Consider the following 13,918-nt stretch of genomic DNA (forward strand, 5'->3'; position numbering starts at 1 on the left):
ATTCCTGGGGGCTTGAGTAATGGGGCCTAGGCTGGCCAGGACAGCCCCCATCAGCCAGGAGCCACCTCATCCTCACCCACCCTTGTGTTCCAAGCTTCCTCTTCATTCCGAGTAGGTGAGATCACACCGGCTGCTCCTGCATGAGGCCGGAGCCCCAGGGCGAGCAGGGGTAGGGTCTGGGAGCCCCAGGCATGTGTTTGTGAAGGGTGGCGTGTAGCAGACACCTCTGGGAAAGGCTTAGAAGCCAGAGTTCCCCTCCTCTGCCTCATCTTCTGGACCTATAAGCTGACAAGAGGGTTTTGGCAGCAAGAAGGGGCTAGAAGCCTGTCTGCATGACTCAAGGCCCTTCACTGTGCCTGCCCCCCAAGAGCAGAGGGCTTGAAAGAAGCTAAGAGGAACTTATAGCTTCATTTTATCATTTACCTGCCAGAATCCCTGCAGCCTGAGAGGGGAGGGTACATGGAGGTCCAGGCCCATTCCCGTTTAAGCTGGTGGCTGAGCTGAGATGGAGCCCAGGGCTCCGGAGTCCCCCTGCCCACCTCCCACCCCACCACGTGCCCCACCCCTTCCACACACCCAACATCAAGGTCTTTCCTTCTTTATTCCATGTGGATAGGGTCAGGACACCTGAGTTCGGTTTCTGCTTATTCCTAATCATTCTCACTGGGACTAAGTTATGTACGGGGACGGGGTCGGGGTGGGAGGGAGAATGGACAGGCCCCTGGCTCTAGCATAACCTGGGGCACAAGTGATCCAGGGGCTGGAGCAGACTCCAGACTTCCCCTGGGCACTGGGCCCTAAGGCCCTGCAGGGCAGGGAGCCAGGCCCTCCTCAGACTGGAGGCCTGAGGCTGCAGACAGGGGGAGGTGTGGTCAGGTCTGGGGGCCAATGACAGGATGAAAGGAATCCTGAGAAGAGCGGGCTGGGTGCCCAGGCTGAGAATCCTGCCTGGTCAGCAGCCTGCTCTGGGGACATGTTTTCCTGTGAGCCCCTCCCTTCCTCATCACCCCCACTTCTGCCAACCACCGTTCACCTGGCTCTGCCCAGGAGCCTTCTGGGGCCCACTTGGGGTCAGAAGCCCAGGGTTCTCTCTTGGCGGCTCACAAAGAATGCCAGCTGCAGGGGTGAGAGGAGCAGAGGGTGTCTGGGGTCTGGTGACCAGAGGCCTGGGAAATAAGGACACCAAGGGGAGTGTCTCTGTCAGGAAATTACTTGGTTCCCTCAGTCCTCCCTCCAGGCCCTTGTTCATGCCGCTCCCCTGCGGAGAATACCCTTTTGTCTTCTCCTGCTCTCCAAATTCCACCCAGTCTCCCAGATCTGGCTCATGTCCCAGGAGACTCAGCGGTCCCAACAGCATGGAATTCCAGAGGTGAGCCCCTGCTCCCTGACCTCCCTGACCCCACACCTGAGCCTAGGGAGAATGGTTCAAATCACACACCTTGCTCACACTGGGAGGCTTCCAGGAGGAAGTGACAGCCTGTGTAGAGGAAGGGGAAGAGCACAGGGCATTTGGGGTTGGAGAGATCTCTGGGCTTTAAACCTGACCAGCCTGACCCTCCTCAATGCCAACTATTCCCCCCTCCTCCCTCTCTCCCTCTCCCCACTCCAGGTCTCCCTGACTTGGTCCCGGACCCCAACTATGTGCAAGCATCCACTTATGTCCAGAGAGCCCATCTGTACTCCCTGCGCTGTGCTGCAGAGGAGAAGTGTCTGGCCAGGTAAGGAGATGAGGATGAAGCGTGGACAGTCACCCAGAACCTGTGTTCGTGGCGGCCAGGCTGCCTGCAGGCTGCACGACCGTGGCCTCTTCGTCGGTGGGCCTTGCCTGCCCCAAGGCAGTCGGGTGGGGAGAGGAGTGAGAGTGATCCAGCATTTCTGTATATATCACTATATGAGGAACTTAATGGTATTTAATCTTCACACCAGCCCCAAAGGTCTGTGTTGCCCTGTCAGTAACCGAGGAGCAGTGAGAGGAACTAAAACCTTCAGATCTGAGGTGTCTCATGAGAAGGTTCCTCGTGGGGAGCCCAGGGAAGTCTTATAGGCGCCTTCAGGATAGAGGGCAGGATTATGGAGCCATCTCCACAGAGGACAGGTGTGGGTTGTCCAGCAGGGGCTGTGGGCCTCTGTTAGGTGGCCTCAGTTAGGTGTTGCACTAAGAGAGGGGAAGGACACCAGTTTCCTTGAACCCGGGAGGTAAACACAGCCAACTCTCCATTATTCCTGGGTTATTCTGCCTCTTGCAGAGCTTGCTTCTGAATTTATTGACAGTGAATGTTCTGTTGAAATATGTATGCTTTGGGGACATCTCCCTGTGCTAAAAGAACTACTTAAAGATTATATTGACCTACTTCTTTTATTGACAGCTGTCTATGTTGAAAGCTCCTATTTTTCTTAATTATTTGCTTTCTTTAAACATTTGAACTCTGTTTACTTTCACTTTTGAGTATCTGGGAAGCCCTTTAGAAGCTCAACATTTTCTCACTAATGAAACCTCGTTCACTGCCACTCAGAATAGCTGACCACAAATTGTTACCCATCTGTAACAAGATAAGGAGGTTGCGCTGGAATGTAACTCAACTCACTGCTTCCTTCATCGAGAAAGTCTTGCTTCAAAAAAAAAGTATCAGCTGAACTAGACAGTGTGATTCGTGATGTAGTTGGTTTACATGCTGGTGCAAATTCCTTCTCTCACAACAGACTGGCAACAGGCAGTGTGCGAACTGGCACCAGTCCAGGGACCACACGTGAGTTCCACTGAGTCGGCCTGCCCACTCAGTTCTCGTCTCTGGGAAGAGAGCATAATGTACTTACTGCTCCTGCTACAGTTCCTCCAGTGGGGAGGAACTCAGCCTCCACGGCCGTCCGTTGAGACTGAGTTTTGAGGAGTTTAAGTCAAAACCAAAGTGTTATTCCGTCTTCATGGAATACCCCGTGTGCCCACACCTGAGCTCCCAGATGGGCTGGGGTGGAGGCAGTGGGGCTCCATCCCAGGGCTATCCTGGTCTAACTGGAGAAAGTGGCCTCTTACCCAGAACTAAGTGACAGGGAGTGGAAGGAGAGCTAGATGGAGCGGTTGGCAGGCTGGAACTGTGGGCGGCCAGAGGAGGGAGAGGTTGGCAAGGGCTGAGGCAACAGCGGAGGTTGGGTGTGGGATACAGACCTGGAAAATGCAGCAGAACTGAAGCCCTGGAGCAGCAGGGCCCTCGGAGATTATCGAAAGTGTGGGCTACGGACCGGTGCCAGTTCACAGACAGCAGGCAGAACTCAGATGAGGAAAGAGACTTGCTCCAAGTCTCACCACGAGTTTGTGGCCAAGCTGGGCCTAGAACCCAGACCCTAATGGTTTCCCACGGTGTGCTGAGCCCAGCAGAGGGGTGGGACTTAACTGAACAGAGGGAAGGAGGATGTTTAGTTCTAACACAGACAAAGACAGATTCCAAGCCTCCCTCAGACAAGGCCAAGGGCCTTACGTCCTGGCAGACAGGAGCCGACACTGCCTGTTGTCCAGACATCCTCTCAGAGAGAGCTAATCCCCATGACTGGCCACCTCCTGCCTCAAGCCTTAGGGCCCAGACCTTAATGATTGCCAGGGAAGTGCCCCTGAGTCTGGCCAAGACAGCTGTCCACAGTCAGCTGAAGAGGAAGGAGCCTTCAGCTAGCCCTCGTTCCTACCTATGGGATGTGTGATGTGTGTCCCCTCACTGCTGCCCCTCAGTTTTCTCTCTTTTCCCTTCTCACCTCACAAGGCCCATCTCAGCTGGCAATTGGGGGTCAGCAAGTGAACTGTGAACAGGCAATCGACACCAGTCCAGTGCTTCCTGAGCAAAAAAGGGCAGGTCGCTGGCCCTGAAGCCACACAATCAGGGAGAGGTGGTCTGCTCACACTGACCCAGCTCAGGTTGTGTATGGTACCAGGGTGTGTTGTAGGCAGCACTGTTAGACCTCACAGGCAGTCACGATTCCTCTAAGTGGGGCAATCAAGGCAGACTTCCTGGAGGAGAGGACCTGAGTTGGGTCTAGGAGGCTGGGCGAGTTCTGGGTCAAGTGAACGGCACAGGCAAAAGTACAGATCAGTGAAAGAGTTAAGTCTGTTTGGGAGACTGTTTGAAGCTGGAACCCAGGTGTAGGGGGAGGGAGAAGGTCAGAATCTCCTGGATAGGGCTATTTTATAAAAGCCCTCCGAAGATTTTGATTTGCCCCCACCCTCAGGGGCTGTCCCCAGCTGAGAGTCACCTGCAGGCATCAGGGACCCTCAGAGGGTCATTATCAGGCCAAATGCCACTTTAGAAAGACTCCTTTGGCAGCTGCCAGCCACATGGCAGAGGCCAGAAAGGAGGGGATGGCCCACAGACAGGAACAGAGGCCTGAGCCTTGGCTGCAGGGCAGGGGTCAGATGTGAGAATCTTCAGGACCAAGCCGACCTATGCTGGGTGTTTGCGTCTGGTACCCAAGCCCACTCTGGTCTCCCCGCCTGTCCCCACAGCACAGCCTACGCCCCTGAGGCCACCGACTATGACGTGCGGGTGCTGCTGCGTTTCCCCCAGCGTGTGAAGAACCAGGGCACCGCAGACTTCCTTCCGAACCGGCCGCGGCACACCTGGGAGTGGCACAGCTGCCACCAGTGAGTGGGCTGCCTGGCCCGCCCCCCCTTCTGGGCCAGGGCCCTGGGCCTGACTGCCCCTCCCCAGGAGCACTCCGGAGGGGCAGTGCTGGTGGGAGGGCCCCGTGAGTTGTTTTCTGCCAAGGATCCATCACTGGGGCAAGGATTTCTCAGAGGAGCCTTAGCGAAAGCCGCAATGGAAGATGGGACACAGAAGGATCGGTCTTGATAGGGGACGGAAGTATCTAGAATACAGGGCATCACCCAAGGGAGGCCGGTACAGGTGGGAGCCCAAGAGGAAGTGAGGGGTCCTGAGGAGGTGCCCTCCTAGGGTGACTGGCTCGGTGAGGAGGACACCAGAGATGCTGCCTGTGGGACACAGGGACCAAGGAGCCCCGGGAGCCCTCAGGAGGCGGTGTCACAGCAGGGTCACCTGGGCCCGTCTCAGGAGGGGGGACCAGGCTGGGAAGCCAGGGGTGACTAGGCCCTCATCTCCCTCTTCTTCTCCTGCCCACAGGCACTACCACAGCATGGACGAGTTCAGCCACTACGACCTGCTGGACGCAGTCACAGGCAAGAAGGTAGCCGAGGGCCACAAGGCCAGCTTCTGCCTGGAGGACAGCACCTGCGACTTCGGCAACCTCAAGCGCTACGCGTGCACCTCTCACACGCAGGTTGGGCCGGAGGGGCAGGGCAAGGGCCCCGAAGGGCGCGGGGGGGCAGGGCAAGGGCCCCGAAGGGCGCGGCGGGGGGCAGGGCAGGGGCTCCGAAGGGCACACGCAGGTTGGGCCGGAGGGGCAGGGCAGGGGCTCCGAAGGACGCGGGGAAGCCCGCCCAAGCCAGGCTAAAGACGGGCTAGTGCCAAGGCTCCTGGCGCGCTCAGCTCAGAGAGTGCAGGTCTTCTTGCCAGTCCTGAAGCCGCCAGAGAGCCCCTCGGGGCTACCCTCCACCTCCATTCCCAGGGGTGTCTGCTCATGGAAGGAGAGGAACATTCCAGCGAATTCTGGATGGCGTGATATTCCATTTGCCTAGCTATCCACCCGAAACCATCTTTCTGTCCAAACATCCAGAGAGTGTCCATCTATCCTGCCTGCCTGTCTCTCTATCCGTTCCTCCATCCATCTCTCCCAGGCATCCCCCCACCTTCATTTCATCCCTCCATCGGACCAACTTTTTTTTATAAATTTATTTATTTATTTATTTATTTATGGCTGTGTTGGGTCTTCGTTTCTGTGCGAGGGCTTTCTCCAGTTGCGGGGAGTGGGGGCCACTCTTCATCGCGGTGCGCGGGCCTCTCACTGTCGCGGCCTCTCCCATTGCGGAGCACAGGCTCCAGACGCGCAGGCTCAGTAGTTGTGGCTCACGGGCCTAGTTGCTCCATGTCATGTGGGATCTTCCCAGACCAGGGCTCGAACCCGTGTCCCCTGCATCGGCAGGCAGATTCTCAACCACTGCGCCACCAGGGAAGCCCCCTCCATCGGACTATTATATCTATCATCTCTCTGGTCCGTCCACCCCAGTGGGCTTAGGACGGGGCAGACCCACTCTGAGCAGCTACCCCAGGCCAGGGTCAGGACGAATCACAGAGGAAGGAGGGCCCCAGGCTGCTGAAGTGGGCATGGGGTGGCTCTGAGGAGTACACAGCACCCCAACCTCTCTTCCTGTCCCTTTTCCTAGGGCCTGAGCCCAGGCTGCTATGACACGTACAATGCGGACATCGACTGCCAGTGGATTGACATAACCGATGTGCAGCCCGGCAACTACATCCTCAAGGTGGGGCCCCTGGTTGGAGGCACTCCTCCAATCTGATGCTCACCCTCGGTGTCCCCGCCTCTGACATAAGCTTCACCCTCTGGGCGTATCAGCTGATGATGTCCCTGAGGTCTGCACTTCCCGCCTGAAGGTTTTAGCCTCAGGCAGACACAGCCTCTTCCCATAAAAAACGCCGAGGAACCTTCGGCCCAAGTGTGGTGATCCTAGAGGAGGTGGTGACTCTGTCTTCCCTAAGTGGCAGAGGACTTGGAGAGCCATGGGGTCCATTCCCCTGTGTGTGAGCAGGGCAGGCTCTGTGCCATCTGGGAGAGGACACTGCCCTCCCTGAGAGAGACCCTCAGCTCCTCATAGGACCCCTGCAAAGCCAAGGGCACTTGTGACCAATAGTTCCATGTGGCCCGAACCCCTCCTCCACGTACACTCACTCCAGTGCTCCGTCCCTTGCGGAGACAAGTAGAACACGTTAAGGACACGCAGCCCAACATGGAACATCCATGCAGGCTGAGCGGGGGCCGGGTCATCATGACCTCACCTGGGGAAGACAAATCTTAGCCTCCTCTTTGCAGGTGCAAAGCGAGGGTAGGGCTCACTCTACGAGGCCCCCTGGGCCCATTGCTCTATGCTGGAGTAAAGGAAGAGCAGAGAAGGTGGGCCTGGGAGGCGGCTTTAACCTGCATGAGGACGGGCTGCTGGGTGGCTGCATTCAGAACTGGGCAACCTGGAAGCAGTTGGTTGCGCCCCATCCTGAGCACCTCTCAGTGGGCTCAGTGAGGCCTCTGCTCAGCCTCACCCAAGGGCCAAGATTGTCAAGTGTATTCTTTTCCTTCCCTTATTCATCCACTCTCAACAAACTCGTACAAAGGCCTTTCTGAGTTCTAGGTTCCGAGGATTCAAGACACGTAAGTGAGGCACAGTTCCTGCCCCTAAGGAATGTAACTTAAATATAACATCATTTCCTCTCTTCTTAAATGTTCTGCAAATCAGGCTGGGTGTGGCCCACCCCAGCGAAGCCCTCCCCTGTCAATCCAGCATTGCTTGGGTCATCATCTCAGTGAGTGTCAGGTGCCTCGGGCTCCAGGGCAGGAGATGCTACCTGGCATCAGACAGGCCTTCCACGGGTCACCTAGACAGGCATGCGAGGTGAAAGGGTGCGAGCCTCGGAGTCAGGGAGACCAGGCATGGGATCCCTGCTCGGCCCCTCACTCACTGCTGGGTTCCCTGGGGCAGTGGCTCTGAATGCCCCATGCGGGGCCCCCTGGCCTGGGCTCTGACTCTGGGGAAACCTATCTCCCAAGAAGGATGATCCAGTGATGCTTCCTGTGACTATGAGCTGTCTCGCTCTTCATTCCTCTCTCTGTCTCTCTGCATCTCCCCCCGTCTCTCCATCCGTGTGTCTCTGTCTCCGTGTCTCTTGGTCTCTCATGGTCTTTCTCCATCTCCCTGTCTCCCTCTCTCTGGCTCCTCTGTGTCTGCCTATCTGCCTCTCCACCTTCCCTGGTGACCAAGTGAAGCACAGCCTCATGACCAGATCCCTTTTCCTTCTGTTCCTCTCCTTCTTCAGGTGCACGTGAACCCAAAGTACATTGTTTTGGAGTCTGACTTCACCAACAATGTGGTGAGATGCAACATCCACTATACAGGTCGCTATGTTTCTACAACAAACTGCAAAATTGTCCAGTAAGTGCCCTTCCTCCAACTCTCCGTACCCCAGCCCCTCTCCTACCTGAGGAGCAGGCAGGGCCACGTGAAACACGTAGGATACCTGCCCTGTGGGTCACCTTGATGGCCGCACACAGCTGCGGCTGGACCAGCCACCCCAAGCGGAGTGCTCAGGCTGCGGGCATTAGTCCGGGGCGTGAGCTCTCCTCAGGTGGAGACCAGCAGCAGGCAGTGTCGTTGGGTGGAGGTGCATGGGCTCTGCATTCCTACTTCTGTGACTCCCTCACTCTGTGACATCGGGCAGTTCACCTCACCTCTCTGAACTACTTTTCTCTTCAACACTTCCCACGCAGACTTGTAAAGAGGATTTAAAGGCCTGACATCTGTGTGTTCCAGGACCCTTCACACTGGTGCTCAACGCGTGGCAGCTGTGTGATCATTAGTGTCCGTATCAGGTGGATCGAATTAAGCAGTCTCCGATTAGAACTGATTCTGGTTGGAATCACTTCTAACAGTCATCAGTCCCTGGGCCCAGATGTGGAGGGAGTTGATAAACTCCCGGGCTTTTGGCACGTGGCGACTCAGCTGTTGCTGCCCTGGACTGGCTGTCCTCAGCCTCTCTCCTGATTCATTAAAAACCCCATCCCACTCCATGTGAATTTTAAACGCTTGATCAGTTCAAAGCAACTCTTTTCCATTTAAAAAACAAAGAAAAAAAAGAGTAGTCTCCTAGAGCTTTAGTCCATCAGCTGAGGAACAAATGGCAGGGATTCCAAGGCCCAGAGAACCATCTTTCCCCAAACATGTCTGCTTATTAATGGTTGATAGGTATGAGAGGTTTAGGCTATCACCAGGGTCAGGGCTCAGTGTGTGACCAGGATTAAGGCTCAGCATGTGACCAGGGTCAGGGCTCAGCATGTGACCAGGCTCAGAGCTTGGTGTGTGAGGGCTCAGTGTGTGTTTAGAGATAGCCCTTGCACCCCTGGCTGCTACCACTAAGCTAATGTTCACAGCCCTCCACCGCACCATGAGAACAGTAGCCTCTGGTTCAATTCAGAGATGAGATTCCTCATTTGCAGAATTAGATCAGAATCATCCAGGTCACAGAGTGTGTTTGAAACGACTGACTCCCGCCCCATCCCTGGCAACTTAGCCCTTCTGCAGGCCTGGGTTTGCAGCACCTTCTCGCTCCTCAGGGCTTGTCTTTTTCAGCCATTAAAAATCCAGGAGTCACCTAAACGGTAGAGGTTTTCTGGGAAGAAATTCTAGGGAAGAAGGAGGGAGGGCAGGAGGAAGGGAGGCAGGGGCATTCAAGGGCTGAGGGCTGCAAGGGAGGTGGGGAGCCTACATGCGCTCTTGTCCCCCCTGCTGCTGGGAAGGTACATCCACATAGCCTCCCACTTCCCCAGGTGGCACCATGAGCTGGGCCCCTCAGCAGGGCGGACAGAGAAGTTGCCCTGCGTCCCCCTCCAGCTACCCTGGGGCCTGTGAGCGCAGGGCATGCTGAGGCCCTTCCCCCCGAGCCCTTTACATAAGTGCTTGGAGAGGCTCAGGTCTCATTAGTGCGTCTCCTCGACCCTGACCACAGGCGGGCAGCTGGGCCAGCGCGCAGGAAGCTGGACGGAGCGTTTCCAGGAAGGCCATGGGACTGACGCCTGTGGGTTTCAGTCATGTTTCTGAAGAGGAGAAAGGAGGCCTTTTTTTTTTTTTTCCAAAAGTACTGAGTTAGAGAAAACAAGAAAGTATTTCCAGACAGTAGCAGCTCTGCTAATGGCCTAGAAAAGAATCTGGAACTCAGGGCATGGGGGAGGGGTGGTGCCGAGACCGTGCCCTGCATGGGAGTCCATGAAACCCCTCTTTATGGAGCCCCCTTTCCTGAGCCCAGATTACTGACGGAAATGGAGGCCCGTGCCTGTCCTCCCACTTGGGATCCAAGCTGTGGAAGGGAAGTGCTCAGCTGGGGAGGCAGTGGGCGCCTTGCTGACGGTTGAACGAGGGGCCCACGCCTCAGCCTGCCTTTGACCTCCTCTCTTTCTTTCCTTAGATCCTGATCTAGGAGAGGGTGTGCAGATGGCCAACCTCCCCACCTCCCAAAGCAGGCCCTGCTCCCCAGGCAGCCTCCTGCCAGGACAAGCCCAGCCCAAGGGGCCCAGCCACCACCCACAGGCAGGGGCAGCTGGACGCTGGGAGCATCCTTCCCTGCCCGCCTCAGGGAGCGAACGTGGACCAAAACCACAGGGATTCCGGATGCCAGGCCCAATTGTGTACTTAACTTTCCCCTACAACGTGATTTTGTTGGTTGTTGGTTTTTATTTTTTATATTTTGGCCATACCGCAGAGCAAGATTGCCCAGGCCTGGGCCGAATAAAACGAGGTTTTTCTACTCTGTGGTTCTGCACGTAGCCTGCCGGCCGGGTTGACCAAAGCTAGGTTGGGCTCAGAAGATATCCTTGGGCTTCGTCCTTCCCTAGCAGAATGTGGAAAGGGCAGCCACCACCGTCTGAGGACCACAGCTTGACCAAGAGGGCATCAAACCCACTGTGGAAACCCCACAGGGTTTATGTCAGGGCCCAGCCTGCTGCGTGGGAAGAAGCCCACATCCTGCTGGGGGAGGGGCCCTGGGTATCTTACCCTCCACCACCACCCACCCTGCAGCCTCCCACTCCCACCCCCCTGGCTCACTTGCAGTCACCAGCTCCACCTGCCACTTGCTCCCTTACTCTCCTATTGAGCACCTACTGAATGCCAGGCCTGTGGCGGGACCGAGCACACACAGGAGAGTCAGACGCATTTCCTGCTCACAGCGGGGCGGGTGCACCCACCAGTGTGAACCCCATACCTAGTGAGACAGCCCCTGGGGGCAACCTTGGAGCCTTCATCTGGGAGGCAGCGTCTCCCAGGAAAGGAAGGGAGAGGTTTACTTGGGAGAGGCTGATGGGGGCGGTGGCCCTCTAGCCCCTGTCCTGGCGGTGGTACCCCGAGCTCCTGGACACTGGATCTGGGCAGGGAGAAGAAAGAGGAAGGCACCTCCCCTGTTCCTTCCCCTCCCAGAAGCCCTCAGGACACCTCTGCACCCACCTGCCTCCTGCCAGCTCCCTTCCTTCCCAGGGGAGTAACACTAGTGAGAAAGGGAGAGAAACTTGGTCCAAGAACCAGGGCTCTGGGTTCCAGGGCCAGTTCTCCTGCTCACTGTGTGAGCTGTGTGACTTTGGGCAAGGCATACTACATCTCCGGGCCCCAGTTTCCCCATCAGTAAGACAGGAATGCTCTCCCGCCTGGCCCACATGCTGACCTGGAAAGCCGGTAAGCTACTCCTGCAGAGGCAGGTACTGGGTGAGCTGCAGGGTGTTGGACCCACCCCTCCACATCACTGTGGTCTCCCCAGCCTATTGCACTCAGCACTCAGAGTCCTCCAAGGAGAAGGGGGGTCCCCCCTTTTGGCTCTCACACGATTCATGCCTCGGGGTCCCTGGCAGCAAGTAGGTACTCTGCCAGGGTGGAGAGGGAGGGCTTCTTGGAGCCATGCTGTGCCTCCAGAATGACCTGGCCCCAGCCTGCTGGAGCCCCTGGGCCACTCACCAGCCCAGGCAGGGGATGGAGCAGAATGTGGCTGCAGCCCCTCTAGCCTTCCCTCACTGAGTCTGTCCTGGCACGGGGTGAGTGTTGCGGCTCTGCCCCTCTCCATCTGGGGCCGGGTGGCAGGACTGAGAAGGGGTGGGGGCAGAAGCCTGTCATCCAGAGGTCACCGTTCTGCTGCACCCTGCACCCATGTGTGCCTCAGAGGTGCTGTCCTGATTCCAGCCCCACCTCTCTCCTTTCTAGGTGCCCCCAGGAGGGAAGGGGAAGGCTGAGACAAGGTCACCAAATTCCAGACTGTCTACCTATGAGGTAGAGTCAAAAGTCCCCAGTTCCCAGGTCAGAAAGCTGAAGCCTAGAACGGGAGCTCATCCCACTGAGGCCACAGGCCTCAGCAGATGCTCAAGGGAGGCTCCTGGGGAGGCACAGTGCTCTTGGTTCGGGGAGGAGGTGCTCTGGCCCTGGAAGGGCTAGAGGGTGGGGATGAGCGAGACCACAGCAGGAGGAACAGAAGGGGAGAAGCAGACGCCTTCGTGCCTGAGCCAGAAGAGGGTTGTTCCTTGGAAGCCGTATTCCAAGAAAACAGTATGGGGCTTTCCTGGGCGGCGGGGGGCTGGGTGCCAGAGAGGCTCTCTCTTGGTCCACAGCAGTGCCTGTGCGCCCAGCCCCTCCCCTCCGCGCTGGAGGTCCCTCAGCCTGTTTCCACGGCACCTGCACCGGCCCCACACCCGATGCCCACCCCTTGGGCCAGCCTCCTGAGGAAGGTTCCTGCTTGCCCTGCTGATTCAGGCTGAGTGAGCTTAACAACATCTGCCCTTCCAGCTTGGGGCAGGCGGATCACTCCCCAGCTCCCACCGGGCATCTCCCCTCTGTGGTCAAGATACCAAGGCCGTCCTCCAAAGCCTCTGAGCTCTGCTGGTCACGCCCAGGGATGGGGCCTCCCCAGCTGCTCCGCACTGTGGCTGCATCAGGTACACACCCAACCACAGCATTTGTTGGGAAGCCCTGCACGCCTCCCCACCAGCCCCTGCCGTCCCCCAGACTTAGTCTTACAGGCAGTGTCTGCGGGCAGGGTCGGCACCAGCTGGCCAAGGAGAATGAGAGGCAGTGCCCGCACCCTGGAAACCTCACTGAAGTCCGGGGATTTGGGTGAGGAGAGCAGCCAGAACCGGGGACCCAAGGGTGCATCTGACACACATCACCCTGGAAATAGCAGCAGAACTTTCTAAGAGTGAGAGAGTCCTGCAAAAGCTTTAACAAAGAAACTCAGGTATGGAAGGCAGGGGAAGCAGGTATGGATTTTGGTTCCCATATGCCCTGGCTATGTGAAATCACTTATTTAAAAAAATTTCTAAATAAAATTTAATCCACTTTGAGCCACTGGCTACCAGGTGGGAGATTCAATGTGCTGAGTAATTTTACTCCCACCCTGGAGGCCTCAAAAGGCCCAGAACATCAGAGAGGGGCCCTGCAGTCTTCGGTCCCATCTAGTCACTGCATGCAGGCTTGCTGACTGAACCTCCGAGGGCAGGTGTCTCCACTTCCTGCAAAGCTTGGGCACAAGGACACCCAAGCAGCGTGTCCCTCAAGGTTCATACCTGCTCAGGGCATGACCAGGAGCAGGACACCCTCCTTGCTACTAGCAGAGCCATGGCCCCCATGTCCCAAGTCTGGGGGAAGCTGTCTCGACCTCTTGCCTCTGCCTGCTTCCACCACAACCTCCCTAACTCCTCACTCCTTTCCTCCTCCTAGTTGGGGCAACCTTCCATCACCCCACAGTGTGCCTTGGCTCACCAAAGCCACCTCAGATCTGGCCCTTGGCGTGGGGAAGCAAAAGTACGTCCTGGGGGTGGAGGGAGAAAAAGAGCCAGCAGGAGATACCACTAATGATGATGATGATGATGGCGCTTAATTTCTTGAACAGTTAGCCATGTGCCAGGCTCTGCCCTAAATGCTATACAAAGGTTATCCTATTTAATCCTCACAATGACCCTACGAGGAAGGCACTGTTATTATTCCCATTTTGCAGATGGGGAAGCTGAGGCACAGAGAGTCATGTAACTTGCCCCAGTTCCCTCAGCTAGTAAATAGGAGAGCCAGGGTTCAAACGCAGGCAGATTTCTGGAGGCAGGGGCGTGGCTTCCACCAGATCCTCAAAGGCATCTGAAACCAGACAAAAAGCCACATGCCGGTGGTGCTTTGAAGCACAGCCAGGTCACTGTCCAAATTTTCATCTCCTTCCTCCTCAGCTCTCTGGATTCATGACTCCTGGAAACAGCAGCTCAAAAAGTGGCTGGGCAAGGAGAA

The 13,918-nt window shown here is 56.8% G+C and overlaps 1 protein-coding gene across 4 annotated transcripts in view; it reads left to right on the forward strand.

The window, feature by feature from the left end:
• Positions 1–8,057, forward strand: part of LOXL1 (lysyl oxidase like 1) — a 21,998-nt gene extending 13,941 nt beyond the window's left edge. For all 4 annotated transcript variants that reach the window (XM_007446654.1, XM_007446656.1, XM_007446655.1 and 1 more), the window contains exons 3-7: positions 1,610–1,718; positions 4,487–4,624; positions 5,121–5,277; positions 6,281–6,376; positions 7,938–8,057. In XM_007446654.1, coding sequence (XP_007446716.1) covers positions 1,610–1,718; positions 4,487–4,624; positions 5,121–5,277; positions 6,281–6,376; positions 7,938–8,057 — 620 coding nt within the window. The remainder of the gene's footprint in view (positions 1–1,609; positions 1,719–4,486; positions 4,625–5,120; positions 5,278–6,280; positions 6,377–7,937) is intronic.
• The last annotated feature ends 5,861 nt before the right edge of the window (positions 8,058–13,918 follow it).

This window comes from Lipotes vexillifer, unplaced genomic scaffold, assembly GCF_000442215.2.
Source record: "Lipotes vexillifer unplaced genomic scaffold, Lipotes_vexillifer_v1.1 scaffold242, whole genome shotgun sequence".
In the NCBI taxonomy this organism is placed as follows: domain Eukaryota; kingdom Metazoa; phylum Chordata; class Mammalia; order Artiodactyla; family Lipotidae; genus Lipotes; species Lipotes vexillifer.